This window comes from Panthera uncia, assembly GCF_023721935.1.
Source record: "Panthera uncia isolate 11264 chromosome E2 unlocalized genomic scaffold, Puncia_PCG_1.0 HiC_scaffold_19, whole genome shotgun sequence".
NCBI classification, from domain to species: domain Eukaryota; kingdom Metazoa; phylum Chordata; class Mammalia; order Carnivora; family Felidae; genus Panthera; species Panthera uncia.
In genome coordinates this window covers 2,782,602-2,805,068 of record NW_026057588.1, presented here as the reverse complement: position 1 = coordinate 2,805,068, position 22,467 = coordinate 2,782,602, and the positions used below count along the sequence as shown (strand labels likewise).

General features: G+C 48.5%; 1 protein-coding gene across 2 annotated transcripts; it reads left to right on the top strand.

The window, feature by feature from the left end:
• The first annotated feature begins 6,753 nt into the window (after positions 1 to 6,753).
• Positions 6,754 to 21,850, top strand: LOC125915841 (zinc finger protein 547-like). 2 transcript variants are annotated; one of them, XM_049621881.1, is made up of 3 exons: positions 6,754 to 8,378; positions 10,217 to 10,343; positions 21,109 to 21,850. In XM_049621881.1, exons 1-3 carry the CDS (start codon positions 8,346 to 8,348, stop codon positions 21,438 to 21,440), a joined length of 492 nt encoding a protein of 163 aa, XP_049477838.1. In that variant the 5' UTR covers positions 6,754 to 8,345; the 3' UTR covers positions 21,441 to 21,850. The 2 variants fall into 2 exon arrangements, with proteins under 2 accessions (XP_049477838.1, XP_049477837.1); XM_049621880.1 differs by lacking the exon at positions 21,109 to 21,850 and adding an exon at positions 11,493 to 13,695.
• Positions 21,851 to 22,467: the final 617 nt, after the last annotated feature.

The following is a 22,467-nucleotide window of genomic DNA, read 5'->3' as shown; positions in this document are numbered from 1 at the left end:
ACATTCTGAGGAAGAGACCAAGCAAAGCTGTCAGTGTTTAATGTAGAAGGAGTAACCCCCGTTATCAATCAGGAATTGGTGAGAATGACCATTGGTATGAGTGCTTAAGGCAGGCTCTCAGGCACTTTTTCCTTCCTCAGAGCACCCTCATTGACAGTGCTGACTTGAGGGTATTTTCTTTGTCTTGGGTTTTGTTTCATAAGATAGGACAACCTTTTTTTCCAGTGTTCATTCTATTTACGGTATCTACAAGTGACTTTGTCAGTAGATGGTTGATTGGGAAGTGGGCCATCAGCTGTTTGGCCCACAGAGACACGATTTACATCAGGTCCGGTCTTGTTTTTATTCTAAAGCCCTTTCAAAATGGACTGTTGTAGTTCAGCTAAAGGGACTCTTTATTATTCTAATTTCTGTTTTCAGATTAGGTCTCTAACTTTAAGTTTAATGCCATTAATAAAATGACATCATTTTACATTAGCTGTTACGTCAGCACCACCGTAACTCCCAAATGTTGTAAGAAGGTATTTTTCTCGTCTGTATTGAAAATCTATAGCTTCATCTTTTTCAAATAATTTTGGCTCGATGATTAAATTACTGTATCATCGACTTTTGTTATAAATACTTCAGGTATGGGTTTTAGGAGACTTGGACCTCCTTTTCTGGCCATTTCATGACCCTTTGAAACAGGACTCCTGTTGGTCCTTTGTCAGGTCAGCACAATCAACTTCTGCCATTCATGATTTGGCACCTGAGGTTCCAACCAACGTGCATACAAAATTGCATAAGTTAGGTGACCTTGGTTTTTTTTTTTAACGTTTATTTATTTTTGAGACAGAGACAGAGCATGAATGGGGGAGGGTCAGAGAGAGGGAGACACAGAATCTGAAACAGGTTCCAGGCTCTGAGCTGTCAGCACAGAGCCCGACGCGGGGCTCGAACTCACGGACCGCGAGATCATGACCTGAGCTGAAGTCGGCCGCTTAACCGACTGAGCCACCCAGGCGCCCCGTGACCTTGGTTTCTAAGCACTGTAAAGAATTCTAAGTTCTAAAAAAAAAAAAAAAAAAAAAAAAAGCTAAATTCTTTTATGAATAGTTGGTGGTCTTATTTGGGTCGGAGGGAATCTTTAGTTTTACCTCTTAATTCCGCTCAAGTCCAAGGCTTAAATTTTATAGTTTCCTGCACGCCTGACTCATGGGAAGGGTGGATGTTTAGCAGTAGCTGGCATTTGGGGTTTTCAGGGAGTTGTTGGGAAAATGTGTGGGCCCTGGACAAAGGGGACAGGAGGGGGAAGAGGTGCCAAAGGAGAGAAATCAGAAGGATAAGGGGGAAGGCAGAGCTGGATATGGGGAAGCAACTGGAGGACAAGGAGGGAGGATTTACGCAGGGAATGAGTCTCCTTTGCTACTGCTGAAGTTCGTCAAATTGCTCATTAGTTTTGCCCAGAATCTTTTAGTGATGCAACTTTTGAGTCAGATTTTATTTGGAGGCATCTGCATACTCGTAAAAACAACACAGTCCGTTGGGCCTGAGAAGTCTTCTTAACACATCAAATGTCCCCCCACAGTGACCACTGAAGGCCCAAATTCCCCATGGTGCAGTTACAGTATTTAGAAAGAGTTAGGATTGGAACAGGAATGCATATAAAATGCAGGGTTTTTTCATGGGAGAGGAGAGGATTTAGACCTAGAGCACCCTATGAGAGCAGACAATGGCTGGTAGGAATAGAATACTTGTGGACCTCTAACCCTCAACCTAATGATTGGCTGCTTTAAGCCACAGGCTCACAATCTGTGCCCCTGGCATGTGGATAACCAGAGAGAATTCTTTCTCTAGATTATAGTCCAGCTCTCAATACCAAAAAAAAAAAAAAAAAGAAAAGGTGTAAGGAGACCGCACTTGCTTTATTGGTTACCCGCAGCAAAGTTTGTCTAGATAGTTGCCAGTACAGTGGGATCTGCAAACACACTGCACACTGGTCTGTGAGGCTGGCTTGAACCACAGGCTTGCCAACAATATGGCAATGCCTGTGTTCTACCCTATGATTCAACTTATTAGGACAACAAACTTTTAGCACAGAATTTAAGAAATCGCTCGAAAGACAGCAAAAAGGTATGAAGAGGAATGGCCTGATCCACCAAGGATCCCAAACCACTGGGAAGTAACAACAAAACCCAGGTATCAAACAGAATGAAAAGCCCAGAAACCCAACACGAAGAGAGCAGATTTCCCAAATCTTCAAGGATTTGACTTGCCCTTAACAAGGTGCAAGGGACAAATATATGGTATGGCAGTGGGTAGGAGGCTGGGAACTGCGAGGACCAGCAACGCAGAGCAGATCTCAGCAGGACTTTCATGATAAACATCCTAGATGAAACAGCTTCTGCAGTGAGCACATCCAGTTTACCCTGTTCCTCCGTCCATCAAATATTGACTAGTGAGACACACGTGCCACAGAAGTGTGAGCTGGGGGACTAATCACGATATACAATGTGGAAGCTCTTACAACCTCTCCTGTAATTGTTTTCTTAATCTGAATTTCTCTGAAAATTTTTTCACTCACTTTGATATTAGTTGAACTCATACACCCCTCATGCTTAACTGTGAATAATGTTGATTTACATCTATCCATTTTCCATATTAAATGAACAATTGCATATCATACAAAGACCTCGAAGAGGCTTCTCACCACATGTAATACATATCCGCTCTTCAGGAAATTCATCACAAAATTTATGCTTGCATTTGGGCATTTTTGTATTCAGTATACACCCAAAAGTGGGTAATAGCAACTTGGGCAAGAATAGAAAACCTAGCCTTCTCAATCTCAAAGTCCGTGCCAATTTGTTTGTCATTCATAAGTCCAAACTCATAACTAAGTGTATGTTACAAACAGGCTGAACCCTTGAAAGGTTTGCAAACCTGTGAATTAACAATGAATTTCACTCGGTATGCAATGCAAAAAAAAAAAAAAGAAAGAAAAAGAATTTTCTATGTGCCTGCAAGGGAGAGCTTCTAGTCACCTCAAAGAAAACCAGAGCTGCTCTCATCTAGTTTTTGGTTAAGTCTGGCATTCAGGAATTGGTAGACTTTCAGAAACAGGCGTGTTTAAGAACTGATGGGCTCTTCAGTTGTGACCGTGGTACCTACTGTTGACCAACTTTCAGAAGCAGGGTCACTGAAGTGAGGCCCTTGCTGATGGACTGCTGCCCATGCCGGGGGCTGTCACTGATTGGCTGTCTTTCAGGACTGGGGCTTGAACGGATTGACTGAATTTTGGAAGCTCAGAATGATCAATGATCTACTAATTCTCAGAAGCTGAGTTGCTGGGGTGAGGCTGTTGTTGACTGGCTGGCATTCAGAGGTCATCTGAAGTTATTTCTAATAAACTTTGGTTTCTTGTTCACGACTTTGGAATTTGGCCAAAGAACACTCTTTTCCTTCCCTGAATATGAAAAATAAGCACTCCAAATCTTAAGTCCCCTCTTTGGTTCTTCCTCAGCTAAACCAGCAGGAGAGACCATAAGGCATTTTCCAGAAGGTCACTTACGGGGCTTTGATTTTGAGCTAAGGTTGCCACTAAGCAATTTAACTGCTAATTACAGTGCGAAAAATAGCTATAACTGCTGACTTTTTGTAACGTATTGTAAAAAAGCTAAGTACAGAATAGGTATGGCATCCTGACAGCATTGACACAGGACAAAGGACGTGTGCTGTATACACAGGCAATTCTATCCCTTTTGTGTGCCACACACTATTGTACCTGCAACCCTTTATGTGCTCATTGAACATTTGCAGATCAGTAAATAAACAACAGCACAACTTCCCCCTTCCTTTTTACCTTTGTGGCAACTCTTTTTCAATACTGTGTTTTCCTCTCCCTACAGGCTGTAAATGCACAATATTTTCAAATATTAAAAATCGGGGCAACTGGGAAGCTCATTTGGTTAAGTATCCGACCTGGGCTCAGGTCATGATTGTGGGGAATACGCTTAGGAATCCCCTGAGCCTGCACTGATGGGTTAACAAGGCATAAAGAATTACAAAGCCAAAGGATGCTCACACCCAAGTTTGGGTAAACAAGATTAAGTAAATAGGTATAGAGGGGGCAAGGCAAAGGCTCCAGTATAGAACAAAGGTATAGGAGGTAAACAAGATCAGGTATTCACGGTGAAAACACCCCCCATTTAGTACTATAGCAGAAAGCTGCTTTCACAGGAAGGAAGTAGCAAATTAGGTGAACAGGTAAATAGGGCTATAGACCACTGCAGGGCAAAGTTGTCCAGAGCGGAGCTAATTAATAAAAGAAAGGTACCTTGTTAACCCAGAGGTTACACATTCTATCTGTCTTATCCCCTAGGCTACCTAAGATAAACAGACACAGTGTCTCGTGTCTGCGGTTAACAACCATCTGCCCGTTGCGAAGATTTTGTTTTATATTGACCCAAACCCCTAACACCGTATATCTTCAACCCCCCCTTTCCCTCATGCCCATATGTTAATGTTCAGAGATTTACTGTCTCTTTGCGCACGTCCATCACCATATTTGTAAGCCTTCTGATCCTAATAAAAATGAAGCAAGGACCCTTAATCAGGGCTCTTGTCTTCTCCTGGACATTAGCCATCTCTCACATTTTAATCCTGCATCCTGCTTTCTTGCTGGCCAAGAAAGAACTCTAGACCCAGAGTCTAAGACACAGGATCTCACGGTTCATAAGTTCAAGCCATATGTCAGGCTGGGTTCTGACAGTCTGGAGCCTGCTTGGGATTCTCCATCCATCCTTTATCTCTGCCCCTCCCCCACTCGTGCTTTCTCTCTCACAATAAATAAACTTTTAAAAATCACATTTTGGAACCAAACCATGAATGTAGCCAAGGTTTCAGCAAGCTACAGTCTCAGTTTCATTCTCTGACCTCTCAACTCAGTGTCTCCTGCTCAAACTTCACTGAGATCTTGACTTTCTCCCCCACTTGTCACAGATATATTTCTCTAGAATGATTTTTGCCACTCTCCTTGAAAAATTACAAAACCATTTTTAATAGCATTCAGTAATATCCATTTCACAAGTGTTTTCCCAGAGATAATATCAACCCCCTGTGCATTCACTACTGCTGCAATTACAGATGAAATGATACTCACTTCCCAGCAAATAGATGAGATTGTGGATACTCAAATCTTCATCTCAGGGATAAGATGCCCCTTTGCACACACGATCACATTGTCAAGAAGGCACACACTGTTCAGGCAGAAGTTGGCACTTGCTAAGTCTTTCTCTTTTCAGATAGGTTTCAGATCTTAAAAGAAATGTAACGTATCTCAGAAATACAATAATAAATATCTGAATAAAAGTACTGGAACACCATCACTGACTCTACAGGCAGGACAAATGCCTTCTGTGGGAATTAGAGGCACATCGTCCTCCTTTCTTTAATTTTTTTTTTAATGCTTATTTATTTTTGACAGAGAGAGACAGAGCATGAGTGGGGGGAGGGGCAGAGAGAGAGAGGGAGACAGAATCTGAAGCAGGCTCCAGGTTCTGAGCTGTCAGCACAGAACCCCACGTGGGGCTCAAACCCACAAACAGTGAGATCATGACCTGAGCCGAGGTCGAACGCTTAACCGACTGAGCCACCCAGGCGCCCCCATCGTCACTCTAACTACCTCAGTGCCTCCTGACACCCCTCCTCCAACTTCCCCATCACAGTCCTGTCTGAAAGCTTTCTTATTTAAACTATTAAAGGCTATAAAAGGAACTCCAAAGAGTCAGTGTACACGTCCCTTGCAAGCAACAAGATAACTGAGAGTTACGAGGGGACGCCGAGGAACTTTACGGCATGCTGTGTCCCTTCCTATGTGCAGCCTTTTGGGAATGTGCTGTGATTCACGGAGTCTGAAACAACAGGCCCCTGGACATTTCTGAGCCTACGCTGCACTCCGAAGACAGCTGGGTATCGTCCTTTAAGAAGCAGCAAGCCCCACCCCCTGAAGAACACGGCACTCCAGTTCCCAGAGCTCCTCATACTCTTTCAGGGCCTTTAATCTGTCGGGAACGACCTACGTCCTGAATCCGCGCAATAACGGCGTTGAAACTACATTACCCGAAGCCCGTGCGGCGTAGCCAAGGGCCGTTTTCGAGAGTGCGCGTCTCGTGGGGGCGGGACTTCCGGCGGCGCCTTCGTGGTGTCTGAGTTCTCTGTCGTTCCCGGGACTGTTCCGTGGCTTAGTGCGTCCGGAATCCTCAGTCCCGACCGACGTGAATGGAAAGCGCGAAAAGAGGGCCTGTTCCCGCCGCAGTGGCGGCTGCGAGGCGCCCTCGCCCCCGCCCGGTCGCCCGCCGCGTCCCGCCCCGCTCTTCCCACTGGTCGGAGGCGGAGGCCGAGGCCGCGCCGGTGAAGCCGGCGCAGGTGGGTGCTGCGACCCCCGGGCCCTCGGCCGCCCGCCCCGCCCCTCCTCTCCCCGCCCGCTCGGCTCCCCGCAGTCAGGCCCCCGGGGCGGGAGCGGAGGGCGTCCTGGTTCGGGGTCCCGGCCCCCCCACTGCGGTGGGGCGTAGGAGGGCCCGCAGGGGCTCCTGAGTCGGGGCCGGGGGCCCAGGGGTCGGGGCGGAGTGTCGCCTGCAGGGGCGGCGTGCACGGCTGGGATCTTCCGGGGTCGGGGGTCCAGGGCGGGGGTGGGAGGTGCGCGCCCAGAGATCGGTTAGGTTAGGCGAGAGCAGGACGGGGAGGCTGCTGAGGAACCACCCCGGGGCAGTCATGGTGGAGGTTGGGCCAGGGCGGTGGCCGTGGAGGGAGATGCGAGGAGATTCTGCAGAGTCGGGCAACAGAGCCGACGGGGTTTCCTGCTGCGTCGCCTGTAGCTGTGAGCACAAGTGGGGAGTGAAGGACCAGGTCAGGGCTTCCTTGCCTGAACATCTGAGAGAACGGAGGTGGGGAAGCGAGCCCAGCGGGCAGGTTTCGGGGAGATCATGAGTTCGGTTTGGACATGTTGATGCTGAGATATCTGAGGGTGGAGACATGACGTGGGTCCGTAGAAGTGAGGGTCTGGAGGACGGGGAAGGGAGCTGGGCTGGAGCTGTCCAAGGTGTGAAGGGTGTGCACTGCTCCAGAGCCTGGCCTCAGGACCCGACCAAGGAGGCGGTCTTAAGGTCGTTATTACTGGTGGGCTCTGCAGTGAGCGTCAGGAGGGCTGAGGCGTGGAGTGCCCCGGGGGATTCAGCATCCCTGATGCTCCCTCCCTAAAGGAGCGTACCTGATGTAGAAGGTATTCTGACCTGGGTCTAGAAAAGAATGCCTGGATGTGGTAAGTTTGTTGGCCTGGGTGGAGACGGAGGTAGAGACTCTCAGTCCTGCAGGTCAGGTGATCCTGGGAGACAGTCCCTGTGGGACAAAGAAATAGCCAGATTTGTGGAGCGGTTGGGTCCCAGATGAGGGCACTGCTCTCTCACCACCTCCACCCTTGGGGGCAAGAGGAAGACAGGAGTGCTCCAGTCAAGGGGTCCTGCCAACGCCCTGCAGGGGGCCACGCAGCAGGTAGGCTTGTTTGCTGAAAGGAAGAGTAGCTGAGCTGCCCGCTCAGACTCTCCCTACAACTCATTAAATTCGGAACGTATGAAACATTTATTGAGACATCAGCTAACCAACATTTATGTAAATATGTACACATGGAAACTAGAAATGCATGCATTCGATAAATGAAGAGCAACAACACTTTATGAAAATTGCAAAGTTAATTTATCTGTGGTATTTGCTAACAACAGAACGTTGTATAACACATCTTTTGAAAATCGTAAGCAGAAATAACACTAATCCAAATTTTATGAACCCTGTCCTTTATTTGCAATGGAAACATACAGGCTTGTTAACTCTGTGGGTAGTTAGTGTGCATCAGTTCTGTTCAATACTGTTATCAGCTCTGTGAGGTGGGGGCCAGGAATTGAGGCTCGGGACGTTCATTCCTCCTACAGAACCACATCGCTGGTAAGAGCAGCACTGATGTCAGAGGGGCTGAGAGCTTAAGTTATCAGGCTGGGAGCACTTTGCTCCAGGGCAGGGCAGGGGTAGCGGGGGTCCAGTTCAGTCTGTTGGTTGCCTACCATGGTTGCCCCTTTCTCATGGCCTCCCTCTTCCCACAGGTTCCCGTGGCATTTGCAGAAATGCTTATGGATCCTGTACAGGTGCATGGAGGATGTGACAGTTGGAGGACACCCCAGTTGTCCCCCTGATGGTTTTGCCACTCCCGTGTAAAGAATGATGGTGTCCTGAGATTGCTCACCTGTTCTCCCTCCCTTGGGTCTAAAGTCCCTGTGGTCTCATCAAAGCCCAGGGTCTTGAACTCATCCCTGGATTCTATGGAGCATTGCCCATTTGTGACAACCAATGGGGTAAGATGTGGAAGGGTGTCCTGGGCACAGGATCCAGAATGTTCAAGTGATGGGGGTGAGAGTGAGTTGGAATGATCAGGGAACTGCGAGGCTCTTACCTACAGTGGGGATATGGGGCAGCAGGGGGCACACAGTTACCAGGTCCACAGTTACAGCCTGAAGTGGTGAGCCTTTAATCTGAAGGAAGTAGGAGAAGGTTCTGAGCTGAGGAGCCAGGTGACCTGATCTTCACAGGCTGTGTGCAGCTGCAGTGTGCGGGAGAGCCTCGACGAAGGTGGGGATAGTGGGGGGCCTCCTGGGACTGCGCAGGTGACCTCTGCTGATGGCTGCACAGGGCTGGTGGCTGTGGAGGTGGAGGACCAGCTGCCTTCTGGATGTGTTCCAGACGGAGTAGCCCACGTTCAGTGATGTGGCAAGCAAGGGTGTGGGGGGACGAGATGGAAGGGGGCGTCAGGGGCAGCCCCAAGGATTTTGGCTTTCTCTGAAAGAATGGATGTCCTGTCAGTTGAGACGGGGAAGTCAGTAGTCGGTTGGAATAGGAAGTCAGGTTTTGCCACTGATGTCACATGGTCCAGAGACTCCCGACTAGAGGCACCCACTTAGCAGTCGGACGCACAGGTCTGGAGTTCAGGGGAGGCTTCCAGGTTGCAGGCAGCCAGAGACAGTGGCCGGCATGTGCACTGCGGTATAGCCGGGCATTAGTTTCCAGAGGGGCCATCGTTAGGTTGTGGAGGCAGGAAGGGGAGGAAGGAGATTCGAATCTCTTCTGGGAGCCTGGTTGGTGGTGGTGGACGTCACAAAGGCAGATGAAAAAGCAGAGTAGCTGTGGAGGGTGTGCCCGTGTGGGATACAGGTGAGGAGTCTGAAGGCTTCCGAGGGGCCGGGGGTGTGCAGTAGGTGTTGAAGCATCTCCACGAAGGAGGTCAGGTGTTAGTAAGCTCAGGCCAGGGCACATGATCTTTCCATGGAGTCCTCAGTGTTTGGTGGTGACTTTGGGTCAGGCCTGTGTTGCTTCAGTTGAGGCTGATAGACCTGGTACGTTAGTTGAGGTTAAAACAAAGCAGCCAGGAGCATTGCTGGGCCTTGGGTGCGGAGTTCAGTGTCGCTGGACTTCACATGCGGGTCAGGTAAAGGCAGGCTGTGACTGCTTGTAGGACAGCAGGATAGTGATGATGCAGCAGAGGCCTGGGAGTCTGTGAGGTGCTCACGTTAGGTTTGGGAGGGGGAGTATGACACGGGTGGCACGTGGGGAGAACCACAAAAGGACCCTGGCACCGGGGAACTTGGGTTTCTGGGGCAAGACAGGGCAAAATAGGATGCTGATTCCACTTGCACGCTCCTGCCTGGATTCTATGTGCAACAGCGGTGTGTTGGGAAGGCACAGCAATTACCCGCAGAGTGGGCTGCGGTCTCGGTAACCAAGTTGCAGAAGTGGAGGGACCGGATATGGAGAGAGGTTCAGACCAAGAATGATGGGCAGGTGAGGAGGGGGGGGGGCGCTTATGTGGGAGAGGTAAGTTCAAGTTGTGTTGGCCGGGACGTAGGATCTGGGGGACCTCAGCATAATTTACTGCTGAAAGAGACAGAGAGGCCCCCACTGCGGGCCCAGAGCCTGGGCGGGGCTTTCCTTACCCTCCTCGCTTGTTTTACCCAGTTCTGGACACAGCAATCAGTGGCAGTGAGGAGAAGGGAGGTGCCAGTGCCACCAGACCCTGTATCTCCTCCACACTGGGAAGTCGGGGTGGAGGGCAAGGGCAAGGAGGGGATGGAAGGAGGTGGCGGTATGAACATTGTGGAAAGAGAAGCTGCACATCGATTGAAGCCTCCTGTTTTGGCAGGGGTTTGTGGTTTTTACAGACGTGGCCGTGCGCTTCTCCCAGGAGGAGTGGGGGCTCCTCGATGAGGCTCAGAGACGCCTGTACCACAGTGTGATGCTGGAGACCTTTGCACTTTTGTCATCACTAGGTAAGGCCCTCGCACCCACTCCAGCGTCCAGGGCTTAGCTCCGGCTTTCGCCTTCCCTGGGGGTCAGGAGCTCTGGCTTTCCCACAACCACAGGTTTAAGGGGGCCAGGTCCGGGCTGCGCGCACCTCTGCTCCAAGCTTGTCTGAGAAATCCCAGTGGCCTTGCTTGTCCCTGGTCAGGTTATTCTGTTCAGAAGCGCGGAGCCTCTGTGCTCAAGGCCTTCCCCTCCTTGCCAGCGTTTCTTAGGGGCACCCCTGTGTTGGAACTTCCAGCCACCAACGTGCTCTCTACTCATAGAGACCACTGGTTCTATGAGACCCTCCTCTGAGGTTCTTTTGGTTTTAGAATGTGGGATGTCATGTGTTGGATCACTGACTCTGGGGGCCGTGCAGTCTACTCTGTCTTCCTGTGTTTCATCTAGGGTGGCCCGTTCCAGGTCCCCTGTAAGTGCTCATCTTGAAGAGGTGGAGGGGCCTGGGTGCCTGACAGCATGGACCTTACTCCATCACCAGCTACAGGAAATGGCCCTGGGGCTGCAGAGTTGGGAATGGGTGTGTTGTCACAGCTGGCTTTACCACCGTGTGATGCCAGGGAGCGTGATCATACCTTAGTTCTACCTGTTCTTTCCTGTCATCATTTCTAACCTTGCACTTCCCAGCTCCCCCACTTTTGTGGCTTCCTTCCATTATCCTTTCACTTCTGCTCCCTTTGCAGTACACTTGACATATGACCTACCCTTGAGGTATTGTGATGGCTGCACCTATCTTTATATAGTCTCTAAACACCAGCTGCTGTGTTGCAAGCACACATTTTTAGGTGTGAACTCAGTCTTCTACCCAGTGCTCACCAGTCACCGGCAGCCGTGGCCTTGTTGAAAGTCATTTGCAGAGGAGAGAGTTGGGGAACCCCCCTGTCCTCCCTGAACTCACCCCGCCCTGGTGGCCTTGCCCAGAGGCAGGGCTGTCCCATCATGGGCGCCGGCCAGGGTGAGCTCTGCACAGAAGGCCCTCCTTTCAACGTCTCGAGTCCCCCTGGCCCGTGAGCAGTCCCCTGGCCTCATCCGTGGGCATGTGCGACACACATTCCCGAGGAGGCTGCCTCGTCCCAACAAGGTCAGCGTGCGCTTGACCAGCATTTCTCTGTTTACAGGTTGCTGGCATGGAGCTCAGGACGAGGAGGCCCCTTCAGGGCATAGTGTTTCTGTAGGAGCATCACAGGTCAGGACTCCAAAGCCAGGCCCGTCCGTCCGGGAGGCCCAGCCCTGTGAGACGTGTAGCTCACTCTTGAAAGACCTTTTGCGCTTGGCTGAACAGGACGGTATACACCCCGAGCAAGGCCTGTACGCCTGTGGGGGAGAGTGTTGCCAGCACCAAAAGCATCAGATTAGAGCGGAACTTTCCAGGAGTGATGAGGGGAGGTCTTCATTTGTGAAGAACTGCAGAGGTCACATGGCAGAGACGACCTTTACGTGCAGTGAAGATGGGAAGGACTTCCCAGCCAGCTCAGGCCTTCTCCAACAGCAGGTTCCTCAGCTTGTAGGACGGCCACACTGGGGCACAGCTGGTGGAGAGGACTTTCAAAATGAACAGAATTATTATAAATGTACTCAGTGTGGGAAAATCTTCAGTCATAAACATATACTTGTTGACCATGAGGAAATCCACACTGGAGAAAAGCGTCATGAGTACAGAGAGTGTGGGAAAGCCTTCCTTAGAAAGTCCCACCTCCATCAGCACCAGAAAGGCCACGATGAAGGTCAGTTTTATGAGAACCCAAAATGTGGAGGATGTCTTACACGGATACCTGGCCTTGGTGACCACCAGGGTATTCACGCCAGGCCGAGGCCTTTTGAGTGCAGCCAGTGTGGGAAGGCTTTCCTTAGACTGTCCCAACTTGTTGGTCACCAGAAAATCCACACAGGAGAGAGGCCTTATGGTTGCAGTGAATGTGGAAAATTTTTTAGGAATCGCTCTACGCTCATTAGACATCAGAGAGTTCACACTGGAGAGAGGCCATATGAGTGCCTTGAATGTGGGAAAGCCTTTACCCGCAAACATAAACTTGTTGAGCATCAGAAAATCCACAGCGGTGAAAAGCCTTATGAATGCAGAGAATGTGGGAAAGCCTTCAGCCGCAAAGACAAAGTTGTTGAGCACCAGAAAATCCACACCGGAGAGCGGCCTTATAAGTGCAGTGAATGTGGGAAAGCTTTCAGCCGCAAACATAAACTTGTTGAGCACCAGAAAATCCACACTGGAATAAGGGCTTATGAGTGCAGAGAATGTGGCAAATTCTTTATGGACAGCTCCTCGCTCATTATTCATCAGAGAGTCCACACTGGAGAGAGGCCTTATGAGTGTGGCAAATGTGGGAAGTTCTTTAGGTACCGCTTCACACTCATTAGACACCAGAGAACTCACACTAGAGAAAGGCCTGATGAGTGCAGCAACGTAGGAAATCCTTTAGTTGCAACTCCAAACTCATTAGACGTCAGACAAGTCACAGCAGAGAAAGGCCTTATTAGTGCAGCTAACGTGGGAAATTTTTGTGTTACAACTTCGGTCTCATTACACAACAGAGAGTTCAAACTGGTGTGAGTCCTTATGAGAACTGCGAATGTGGGGACATCTCTACCTACATCTCTGGCCTTGTTAAACATTGGCAGATTTCCAACAATGGAGAAATGCCTTATGAGTGCAATGAATGCGGGAGAATCTGTTAATTTGATTTATGTCATTATATACTAATTTGCATTTCTTTAATTTTTATGTTCTTGGAATCCTGCAGTATACTGTTATGTGACTGCTTTTCCTTACATTTTTACATAAAAGGAATCCCAAAGTATATCCTTGTGTGGCTGTTTAGAGATTTATCCCTATTGCATTCATTCCTCTTTATTGCTGAGTCATATTCCATTGGGCGTATGTGCCACAGTGTGTTTATCTATTAATGGACATGTAGGTTGCTTCCAGTGTTTCCAATTACCAAAAGAACTGTGAACATTCATATATAAGTGAATACCTGAGAGTGGAGTGTTGATCATTGATGAATGTTTAACTTTTTAAGAATTGGCCAAACTGATTTCCAATATGAGATTGCAAGCGGGGGAGGGGCAGAGAGAGAGAGGGAGAGAGAATCCCAAGCAGGCTCCAGACTGTCAGTGCAGAGCCAGACATGGGACCCAATCTCACAAAACGTGAGATCGTGACCTGAGTCAAACGAAATCAAGAGTTGGACACTTTAACAGACTAAGCCACCCAGGTGCCCCTATAGTTATTTCGAGTTGAAATCCTCATTAACTTCTATGACTCTACTGTTGTCCTTTTTATTTTTGAATAAAATTTATATGCATACCTTATAACTTTTAATCAATTCTAAAAAATACTTTTAAGTGGTTTATATAGTAAATTTTATAATGGATTTACTTTTTTGGTTCCTAAAATCCTTCCTCTGAGGCTATGATCCACTGGGGGAATATCTGTCCAGTCATATGCTGAGGATAAGATTGAGTTCAGGCCTTAATTTTTGCCCCTTGAGTACGGTTGAAGCTGGCAAGAATAAATCCCTCACAAACCAACACTTTTGGTAACAACACTCTCTTCTACTTCCAGGCAGAACTTTCTCTGTTCAATTAAATTTTTTTTAATGTTTATTTTTGAGAGACAGAGTATGACCAGCAGAGGGTCAGAGAGAGGAGGAAACACAGAATCTGAAGCAGGCTCCAGGCTCTGAACTGTCAGCACAAAGCCCAATGCGGGGTTCAAACTCAAGAACCATGAGATCATAACCTGAGTCGAAGTTGGACGCTTAACTGACTGAGCCGCCCAGGTGCCCCTCTCTGTTCAATTAAAACATTTTTTTTTTAATTCCAGTGTAGTTAACATACAGTGTTAGTTTCAGGGGTACAATATAGCAATTCAACAACTCAGGCAGAGGTTTCTCTTAACTTTAAATATTTGGAGACTAATGAATATAAATGCAGAACTCCTCAACAAAATTCTAGCAAACCGAATTCAGCAGCACCTTAAAAGAATTATACATTATGATTAAATTGGATTTATCCCTGGGGTACAAGGATGCCTCAACTTATATAAAGCAGTAAATGTAATACTCCACATTAACAAAGGATAAAAATCATAGGCTCATCTCAATCAATGCACAAAGAGCTTTTGACAAACTTCATCCTTTCATGATAAAAATTTGTGACAAATTAAGTAGATAAGAAATTTACCTTAATATAAAAAAAAGACATATACTAAAAACACATAGGTAACATCACACTCCATGTTGAAAAGCCAAAAGCTTTTCCTTTAAGATTACAAACCAGACACTCTCTACTTTTATTTAGCATTGTACTGCAAGTCCTAACCAGAGCAATTAGGCAAGAAAAATAATTGAAAGTCATCCAAAATGGAAAGGAAGGAATAATGTCTCTGTTTGCAGATGAACTGATCTTAAATGTAGAAAACTTGAAAGGCTGTACCAAAACAAACTGTAAAAACTAATAAATGAATTCAGTAAAGTTTAGGAATACAAAATCAACATACAAAATCTGCATTTTTAACTCTAACAATAAATTATCTAGAAAAGATATTAAAACAATCCCCTTCACAATAGCAACACAAAGAATGAAATATTTCAGAATAAATTTAACAAAAGAGGTGAAAGATCTGAACACTGAAAACTATAAAATATTGATGAAAGAAGCCACAGGCACAAATATATGGAAAGATATCCCATGTTTGTTGATTGGAAGAATCAATTTGTTAAAATGTCCATTCTACCCAGAGTAACCTACAGATTGAATGCAATCCCTATCAAAATTCCAATGACACTCTTCACAGAAATTTTTTTAAAAATCCTAAAATTTTTATGGAACCACAAGGACACTTACCTCAATTTGAGAAAGGAGAACAAAGCTACAGGCTATAAACTTCCTGCCTTCTACTACACTGCAAAGTTATACTAATCAAACCAATAAAGCACTGGCATAAAAACAGACGCATAGACCAGTGAAACAGAGGAGAGAGTCCAGAAGTAAACCCACACAAATGAAGTCAACTAATTTTTGACAGGCACCAAGAATATCCAGTGGGGGAAAGGATAGTCTCTTTATTAAATGATGTTGGAAAAATTGGATATCCACATGAAAAAATTAAATTGGACCCATGTCTTACACCATATCCAGAATCAATTCAAAATGAACTAAAGACTTAAACAGAAGATCTGAAACGGTAAAGCTATAAGGAAACATAAAGAGAAAGCTCCATGACATTGGTATTAGAAACTATATATATATATCAGGAAACAAAAACATCAAAACAACATCAAAAACACAGGAAACAAAAGCAAAAATAAGTGGGACTACATTAAACTAAAAAGTTTCTGCACAACAAAGGAAACAAAAAGGGAACCTATGGACTGAGAGAAAATATTTGCCATACACACACACACACACACACACACACACACACACACACGAGTTAATATCCAAAATATATAAAGAACCATAAGACTGGTGTCCTTTATTTGTGGGGGGTTGATTTTCAACAAGTGCTGTCATTTTGTGTTTTCATTGCTAAGTAGAGTAGGAGAGACATAGCTCTAAATGCCACTTCTTGTATTAAAAAAAAAAAAAACCCAAATATAGGATTTATGATCTCTTTACAAGATAAATACAGGACCCAGAACAAAGTCATTTAATACAGGACATGCACAGTATACACAGAGCAACCCTATTCCCCACGTCCTATGTATCTGCTCTTGTGTCTAAAACCCAAATGGTGATTATTGAATATTTGTTAAAGCAGCACATGACAATACAGCTTCCCTATTCATTTTTATATTTCCAGAAACCGTAATTATTTCTACTACCAAGCTGTTCATGTTTTCAAGTTTCAAAAAGAGCCGCATTTTGGAGATCAAACCCTGAGTGTGGTCCAGGTTTCACCACAGCTGTGGGTTCAGCTTCATTCTCTGACTTCTCCAACTTCACTGCCTCTGGCTCAATCTTCACTGAGATCCTAACATTTTTTCACCTGTCACAGATCATTGTCTCTATAACTATTTATACTAGATTTCTCTGAAAAGTAATCATCATTAATAGCTTTCAGTAACTACTATATCACAGGTGTTTTGCAGAGATCATCTCAACTCCCATTGCTGATACTGGGGCAGCAATTACATCGGAAATGATAAATCTCTTACCAACAGGGATAAAGGATCATGGATTCCTAAACCTTCACAACGGTAATAAGTTGCTCCCTTTGCCATATGGTTGGACTATTAGAATAGAACACCCTGTCCTGGTAAGAAATGTAGTATGAGTCGCTTTTCTCTTCAGATAAGTTTTAGACTTTATTATTATTTTTTAATGTTTATTCTTGGGACAGAGACAGAGCATGAGCAGGGGAAGGGCAGAGAGAGAGAGAGAGAGAGAGAGAGAGAGAGAGAGAGAGAGAGAGAATGAATCTGAAGCAGGCTCCAGGGTCGGAGCCTGCCGCGGGGCTGGAACTCAAAGAATGCGAGATCATGACCTGAACCGAAGTCAGACACAACCGGACTGAGCCACCCAGGCGCCCCTAGCTTTAGACTTTAAAAGGAGAGAAACATATTCCACATACGGAGTAATAAGTATTATATGAATAATAATGTTTCTTAGTATCTTGGAACACTATCACTGATATACAGGTAGGAAAGATGTTTTCAGTGGAAAGGAGGTACAGCGTCACCCTTTCTAACCAGTGCCTCTTCTGATATCTCTCTTCTCGCTTTCCTGTCATGACCATGTCCGGGGTCTTTTCTTATTGTCCCTGACCAAACCTATTGAAGGCCATAAACATGACTCCAAAGTTCAGTCTACGTGTATTGACAAGAGAACTGACCAGGATGAGCGGACGCCAAGTGACACGATGGTATACGGCGTCCACTGTATGTATACCCTTTGGAAATTTGCTCCGATTCACACAATTGGAAAGAATGGGTTTGTAAACATATCTGTGACGTCCTAGACTGCATCCCGAGGACATCCGGTAGGGCTCCTTACAGCCCCATTGCCGCCGTTCCCAGTTTACAGCCCCGGAGCTCCATTTCCCGGCGTCGCTCACGTTCTGGCTCTTCATCCCCAAAGTCTGGGAGGACCTTCATTCTGAGGCAGCGAGCTCCACGGGCTCCCAAACTACACTACCCAGAAGGCGCCGCGCGGTGGCGACCAAGTGAGCCAATGGATGCGGACGTGCTTGTGCGCGTGCGCACTTCCTAGGGCGGGACTTCCGGCGGCGTCCTCGTGGTGTTGGGTATCCGGATGAGGAGGGTGAGTGTTAGGGTTCCGAAGGGCTCTGGGGAGGGAGGGGCTGACACTGGATGAGACGAAGGGGTTGGGCCTCCATGCGTTCTTCACGAGGGAGCCGATTTGCCCTAGGAGGAATTCTGGACTGTGTCTGTAGTAGGTGGGGTGGTTCGGAAGTTGTGTGTGTAGACACAAAAGTGTGAGCTTGTGTAGACTCTTTGCCCTTCAGGTCACCATACCCTCCGGGTCACTTCCTGTGGAATGAAAGCTAGGTTAGCGGAGCTGGGGCCTGGGGCGGGCCCTGCCCCTTCCGGGCCGCCCTCGCCTGTCCAGGCAAGGGGAATGGTCCACTGCTACAGTCGGGGACCTCCCGTCAAGTTCATCCCTGAGAGGATTAGGGAGCAGGCAGGTGGCTTACGTGCCTGCTTAGCTCCTCCAGACAACTCATTCAGGTAAGAAGGTATGAAATAGCTATTGATTTATACACCAGGTAACCAGTATCCCCCTGTAAGATGTCCATAGAGGAGCACTTACAAACGTATTCATATCCGTATTTGGATGTGCAAACCGTTTATGATTGGCTGAAATGTTCGTTTATGTGTATTTGCTTACAGTGGAAAACTATATGTAGCGTCCTCTTGAAACCTTTAAAAGTAGGAGCATTTACAGTTTCAAACCCGGGGCACCTGGGTGGCTCAATCCATTAAGCGTCTGACTCTTGATATCTACTCAGGTCAGGAGCTCCTGGTTCATGAGTTTGAGCCCCGTGTCAGGCTCTGCGCTAACAGTGAGGAGCCTGCTTGGGATTCTCTCTCTCTCTCTCTCTCTCTCTCTCTCCCTCTCCCTCTCCCTCCCTCCCTCCCTCTCTCTCCCTCTCCCTCCCTCTCCCTCCCTCTCTCTCTCTCTCTCTCTCTCAAAAAATAAATGAACATTTAAAGTTAAAAAAAATTTTTGTTAATGTTTATTTTTGAGAGAGAGAGAGTGTGAGCAGGGGAGGGGTAGAGAGAGAGGGAGACACAGAATCTGAAGCAGGCCCCAGGCTCTGAGCTGTCAGCACAGGGGCTCGAACTCACCACAAGATCATGACCTGAGCTGAAGTCGGACACTTGACTGACTGAGTCCCCCAGGCGCCCCTGTGAACATTTCTGTGACATCCTGGACTGCTCCTCAAGGAAGTCTGGTAGGGCTCCTTTTGGACCCATCACAGCCCCTCCCAGTTTGGAGCCCAGGAACCCCACTTCCCAGCGCCACTCCCGTTCTCCTGAGACTCTGTCTGCCCCTACTGTTCTGCTTCCCTGGGTCTGGAAAGCCTGTGGTTTCACCAGACTCAGGGTCTAGATTTGGTGCTGGAGTATATGGATCACTTCCTGTCTGAGAACAGATGGGGTAGGACTCAGAGGGGTGTCCTGGCACGGAATCCAGAATGTTCAAACGATCGGGGTGAAGGTCTCCGCATAGCTGGGAATAGCTCCGCATATTCTCTCTGAGTGGAGAGAATGGAGAGCGTTTGCGGCGCAGAAGGATGAGAGGCCGAGGGTCTGTGAGGTCCTCATGTAGACTTTGGAGGGTGAGGGTGAAGCAAGGAGCAGGGCCGGGTGCTTTCTGGTCCTAGGAGACTGGTGATCTGGGGAAGAAAACTGACGAGTGCGTTTGTCATGCACTGTCTGGATGTCACGTGCCGAGTGGCCTCTTAACCATAGCATGGAAATGCATGGAGCGCGAGCCAGAGCGGGTGGGAATAGTAGGTACATCAGCGGAGGGACGGGAGACGTGCGGGAGGTACAGTCCGTACAGTGACGAGCAGCCTAGGAGGAGTGTGAGTGGTTGGCTCTAGGTCCCGTGCTGGTCATTTATGGCAGACAGGTGACTCGGGCTTTGGCTGTCTGCGAGGCCAGATCTGCGAGACCCCCAAGGGGTGGGGGTCCCCCGTGCTTGGCCCAGAGCTTAGCAGTTGCTTTCCTGTTCCCTTTCCACCTGTTTACTTTGTGCCGGACACAGTGGGAGGGAGGGAGCGGGCCCAGTGCCAGCCGGCCTGGCACCTCTTCCGCTTTGGGACGGTGGGGGGAGGGTGCGGAGCGGGGAGGACCGAAGACCCTAGACGCAGAGGTTGCATGGACTGAACTGGTGCGGTTGCCGAGGGCTGTGTGGTCTCTGCCGGATGTTTCTCCCAGGGGGAGCGGGGCCTCCTCGATGAGACTGATGCCTGTACTGCCGTGTGATGCTGGAGAGCTCTGCACTTCGCGCACGACTAGGTAAGGCCCTCAGATGTGCTCCTGAGCTGGGCGTTGCTCTGTCCCCCTCTCCCTCCAGGGCTCGTCGCGGCTTATCTTGTCAAGGCTGTGGGTACTGTTTCCTTTCCTGGCACGTTTGTTGTGGGTGCAGGGCTGGGCTGTGAGCCCTGTACCACCTTTCCCCACGCGCCCCGTTCTCCGCTGCCCTGAAGCCTCAAAAAGTATGGCTTAGGAGTCAGAAATCATAAAGTCTGTCAGGGACACTGCCGTGGCCTCTCCTGTCCCTTGTCTCGTTACTCTCTCGAGATGAGTGCCACTTCTGTGCCCGACGTCATCCCCTCTCTTTATGATGCTGGGGGCCTCCACGTGCCAGGACTCTCAGCCACAAATACGGTCATTACTTGTGCAGACCCCTGGCTTGATTCTGCAGGACCCTCTTCTGAAGCTCTTGTAATTCTGGAACGTAGGAAGGCACGGGTTGGGTTGTTGTGGGCATGTGCCGTCTTTCCCCGAGCTCTGATCTCTGCCGGGTCGCACGTAGCTGGTCACCTTCAGTAAGAGGGATGGCCCTGTGTGCCTGAGGGCTGGATGGGACATGCTCAGCCGGACGTGGGCCTAGTGCATCAGAGCTGTGAGGGTATATGTTGAAGCTGGATTCAAATCACATTGGGAAACTGTCTGGTGTCCCCCACTTTTGATCCAGGGTCAGTGTCCACACCTCATGTACACCCTTTCTTCCGCATTGTTATTTCTACTCTGACTTCCAGCTCTTGGTGTCCCCCATGTGCTCCTTTCTGTGACCTCCACCTGTCACGCATTCCCTTCTGTTGCCTCCTTGGAGGGCTCTCCAACACTTCAACTATGCTTAAGATGGCCTGCAAGTCTGCACATACCCTTAAATGGTCCTTGAACGTTTCTGGGTGTGGACACAGTCTTCTACCCGGGGCTCACCAGTCACCGGCAGCCATGGCCTTGTTGAGAGTCATTTGCAGAGGGAGAGTTAGGGAGTCCACCTCTCCTCCCTGCACTCACCTCTCCCTGGTGTCCTTGCCCAGAGGCAGGGCTGTCCCGCCATGGGCGCTGGCCAGGGTGAGCTCTGCACAGAAGGCCTCACCGTCTCGAGTCCCCCTGGCCCGTGAGCAGTCCCCTGGCCTCATCCGTGGGCGTGTCTGACACACATTCCCGAGGAGGCTGCCTCGTCCCAACAAGGTCAGCGTGCGCTTGATCAGCATTTCTCTGTTTACAGGTTGCTGGCATGGAGCTCAGGACGAGGAGGCCCCTTCAGGGCACAGTGTTTCTGTAGGAGCATCACAGGTCAGGACTCCAAAGCCAGTCCCGTCCGTCCGGGAGGCCCAGCCCTGTGAGACGTGTAGCTCACTCTTGAAAGACCTTTTGCGCTTGGCTGAACAGGACGGTATACACCCCGAGCAAGGCCTGTACGCCTGTGGGGGAGAGTGTTGCCAGCACCAAAAGCATCAGATTAGAGCGGAACTTTCCAGGAGTGATGAGGGGAGGCCTTCATTTGTGAAGAACTGTAGAGGTTACATGACAGAATCTGTATCTGCATTGAAAATGTGAAGGGATTTATAGGCAGCCCAGGTGGGCTCCAAGAGCAGGCCCTTCATAGTCAGTGGGAACAACACAGGGACTCGGTGGGTGCAGAGAACTTTAGAAGTGAATAAAACTGGGGCACCGGGCTGGCTCAGTCAGTAAGGCATGCGACTCTTTTTTTTTTTTTTTAAGTTTATTTTGAGAGAGAGCGTGTGCTCACGAGCATGTGTGCGATTGAGCCTGGGAAGGGCAGAGAGAGGGAGGGAGGGAGGGAGGGAGAATCCCAAGCAGGCTCCACACTGTTAGCACAGGGCCTGACACTGGGCTTGATCCCATGAACCATGAGGGAAATCAATAGTCAAATACCGACTGAGCCACCCAGGTGCCCCAGAGCATGTAACTCTTTTTTTTTTTTATTTTAAGTTTATGTATTTATTTTGAGAGAGAGAGCATGGGAGGGGCGGAGAGAGAGGGAGAGAGAGAAAACCCAAAGCAGGCTCTGAACTGTCAGTGCAGAGCCTGAAGTGGGGCTTGAACCCACGAACCATGAGATCATGAGCTGAAATCAAGACTTGGACAGTTAAGTGACTGAGCCACCCAGGTGCCCTGAGCACACAAGTATAAAAAAAAAAAAATTTTTTTTTTAATGTTTATTTATTCTTTTTTTTTTTAATTTTTTTAACGTTTATTTATTTTTGAGACAGAGAGAGACAGAGCATGAACGGGGGAGGGTCAGAGAGAGGGAGACACAGAGTCTGAAACAGGCTCCAGGCTCTGACCATGAGCACAGAGCCCGACGCGGGGCTCGAACTCACGGACCGCGAGATCGTGACCTGAGCCGAAGTCGGATGCCTAACCGACTGAGCCACCCAGGCGCCCCAATGTTTATTTATTCTTGAGAGAGAGAGAGGGAGACGCAGAATCCGAAGCAGGCTCCAGGCTCCGAGCTGTCAGCACAGAGCCCAACGCTGGGCTTGAACCCATGAACCATGAGATCGTGACCTGAGCTGAAATCAGACACTTAACTGATTGAACCACCCAGGCGCCCCCCCAA

Bases quoted from the DNA above. Each gene is read 5' to 3' on its own strand.
- LOC125915841 (XM_049621880.1), top strand. From the start codon at position 8,346: ATGGAGCATTGCCCATTTGTGACAACCAATGGG. The intron at 8,379-10,216 runs GTAAGATGTGGA...CTGTTTTGGCAG, and splicing joins CATTTGTGACAACCAATGGG to GGGTTTGTGGTTTTTACAGA. The intron at 10,344-11,492 runs GTAAGGCCCTCG...CTCTGTTTACAG, and splicing joins TGCACTTTTGTCATCACTAG to GTTGCTGGCATGGAGCTCAG.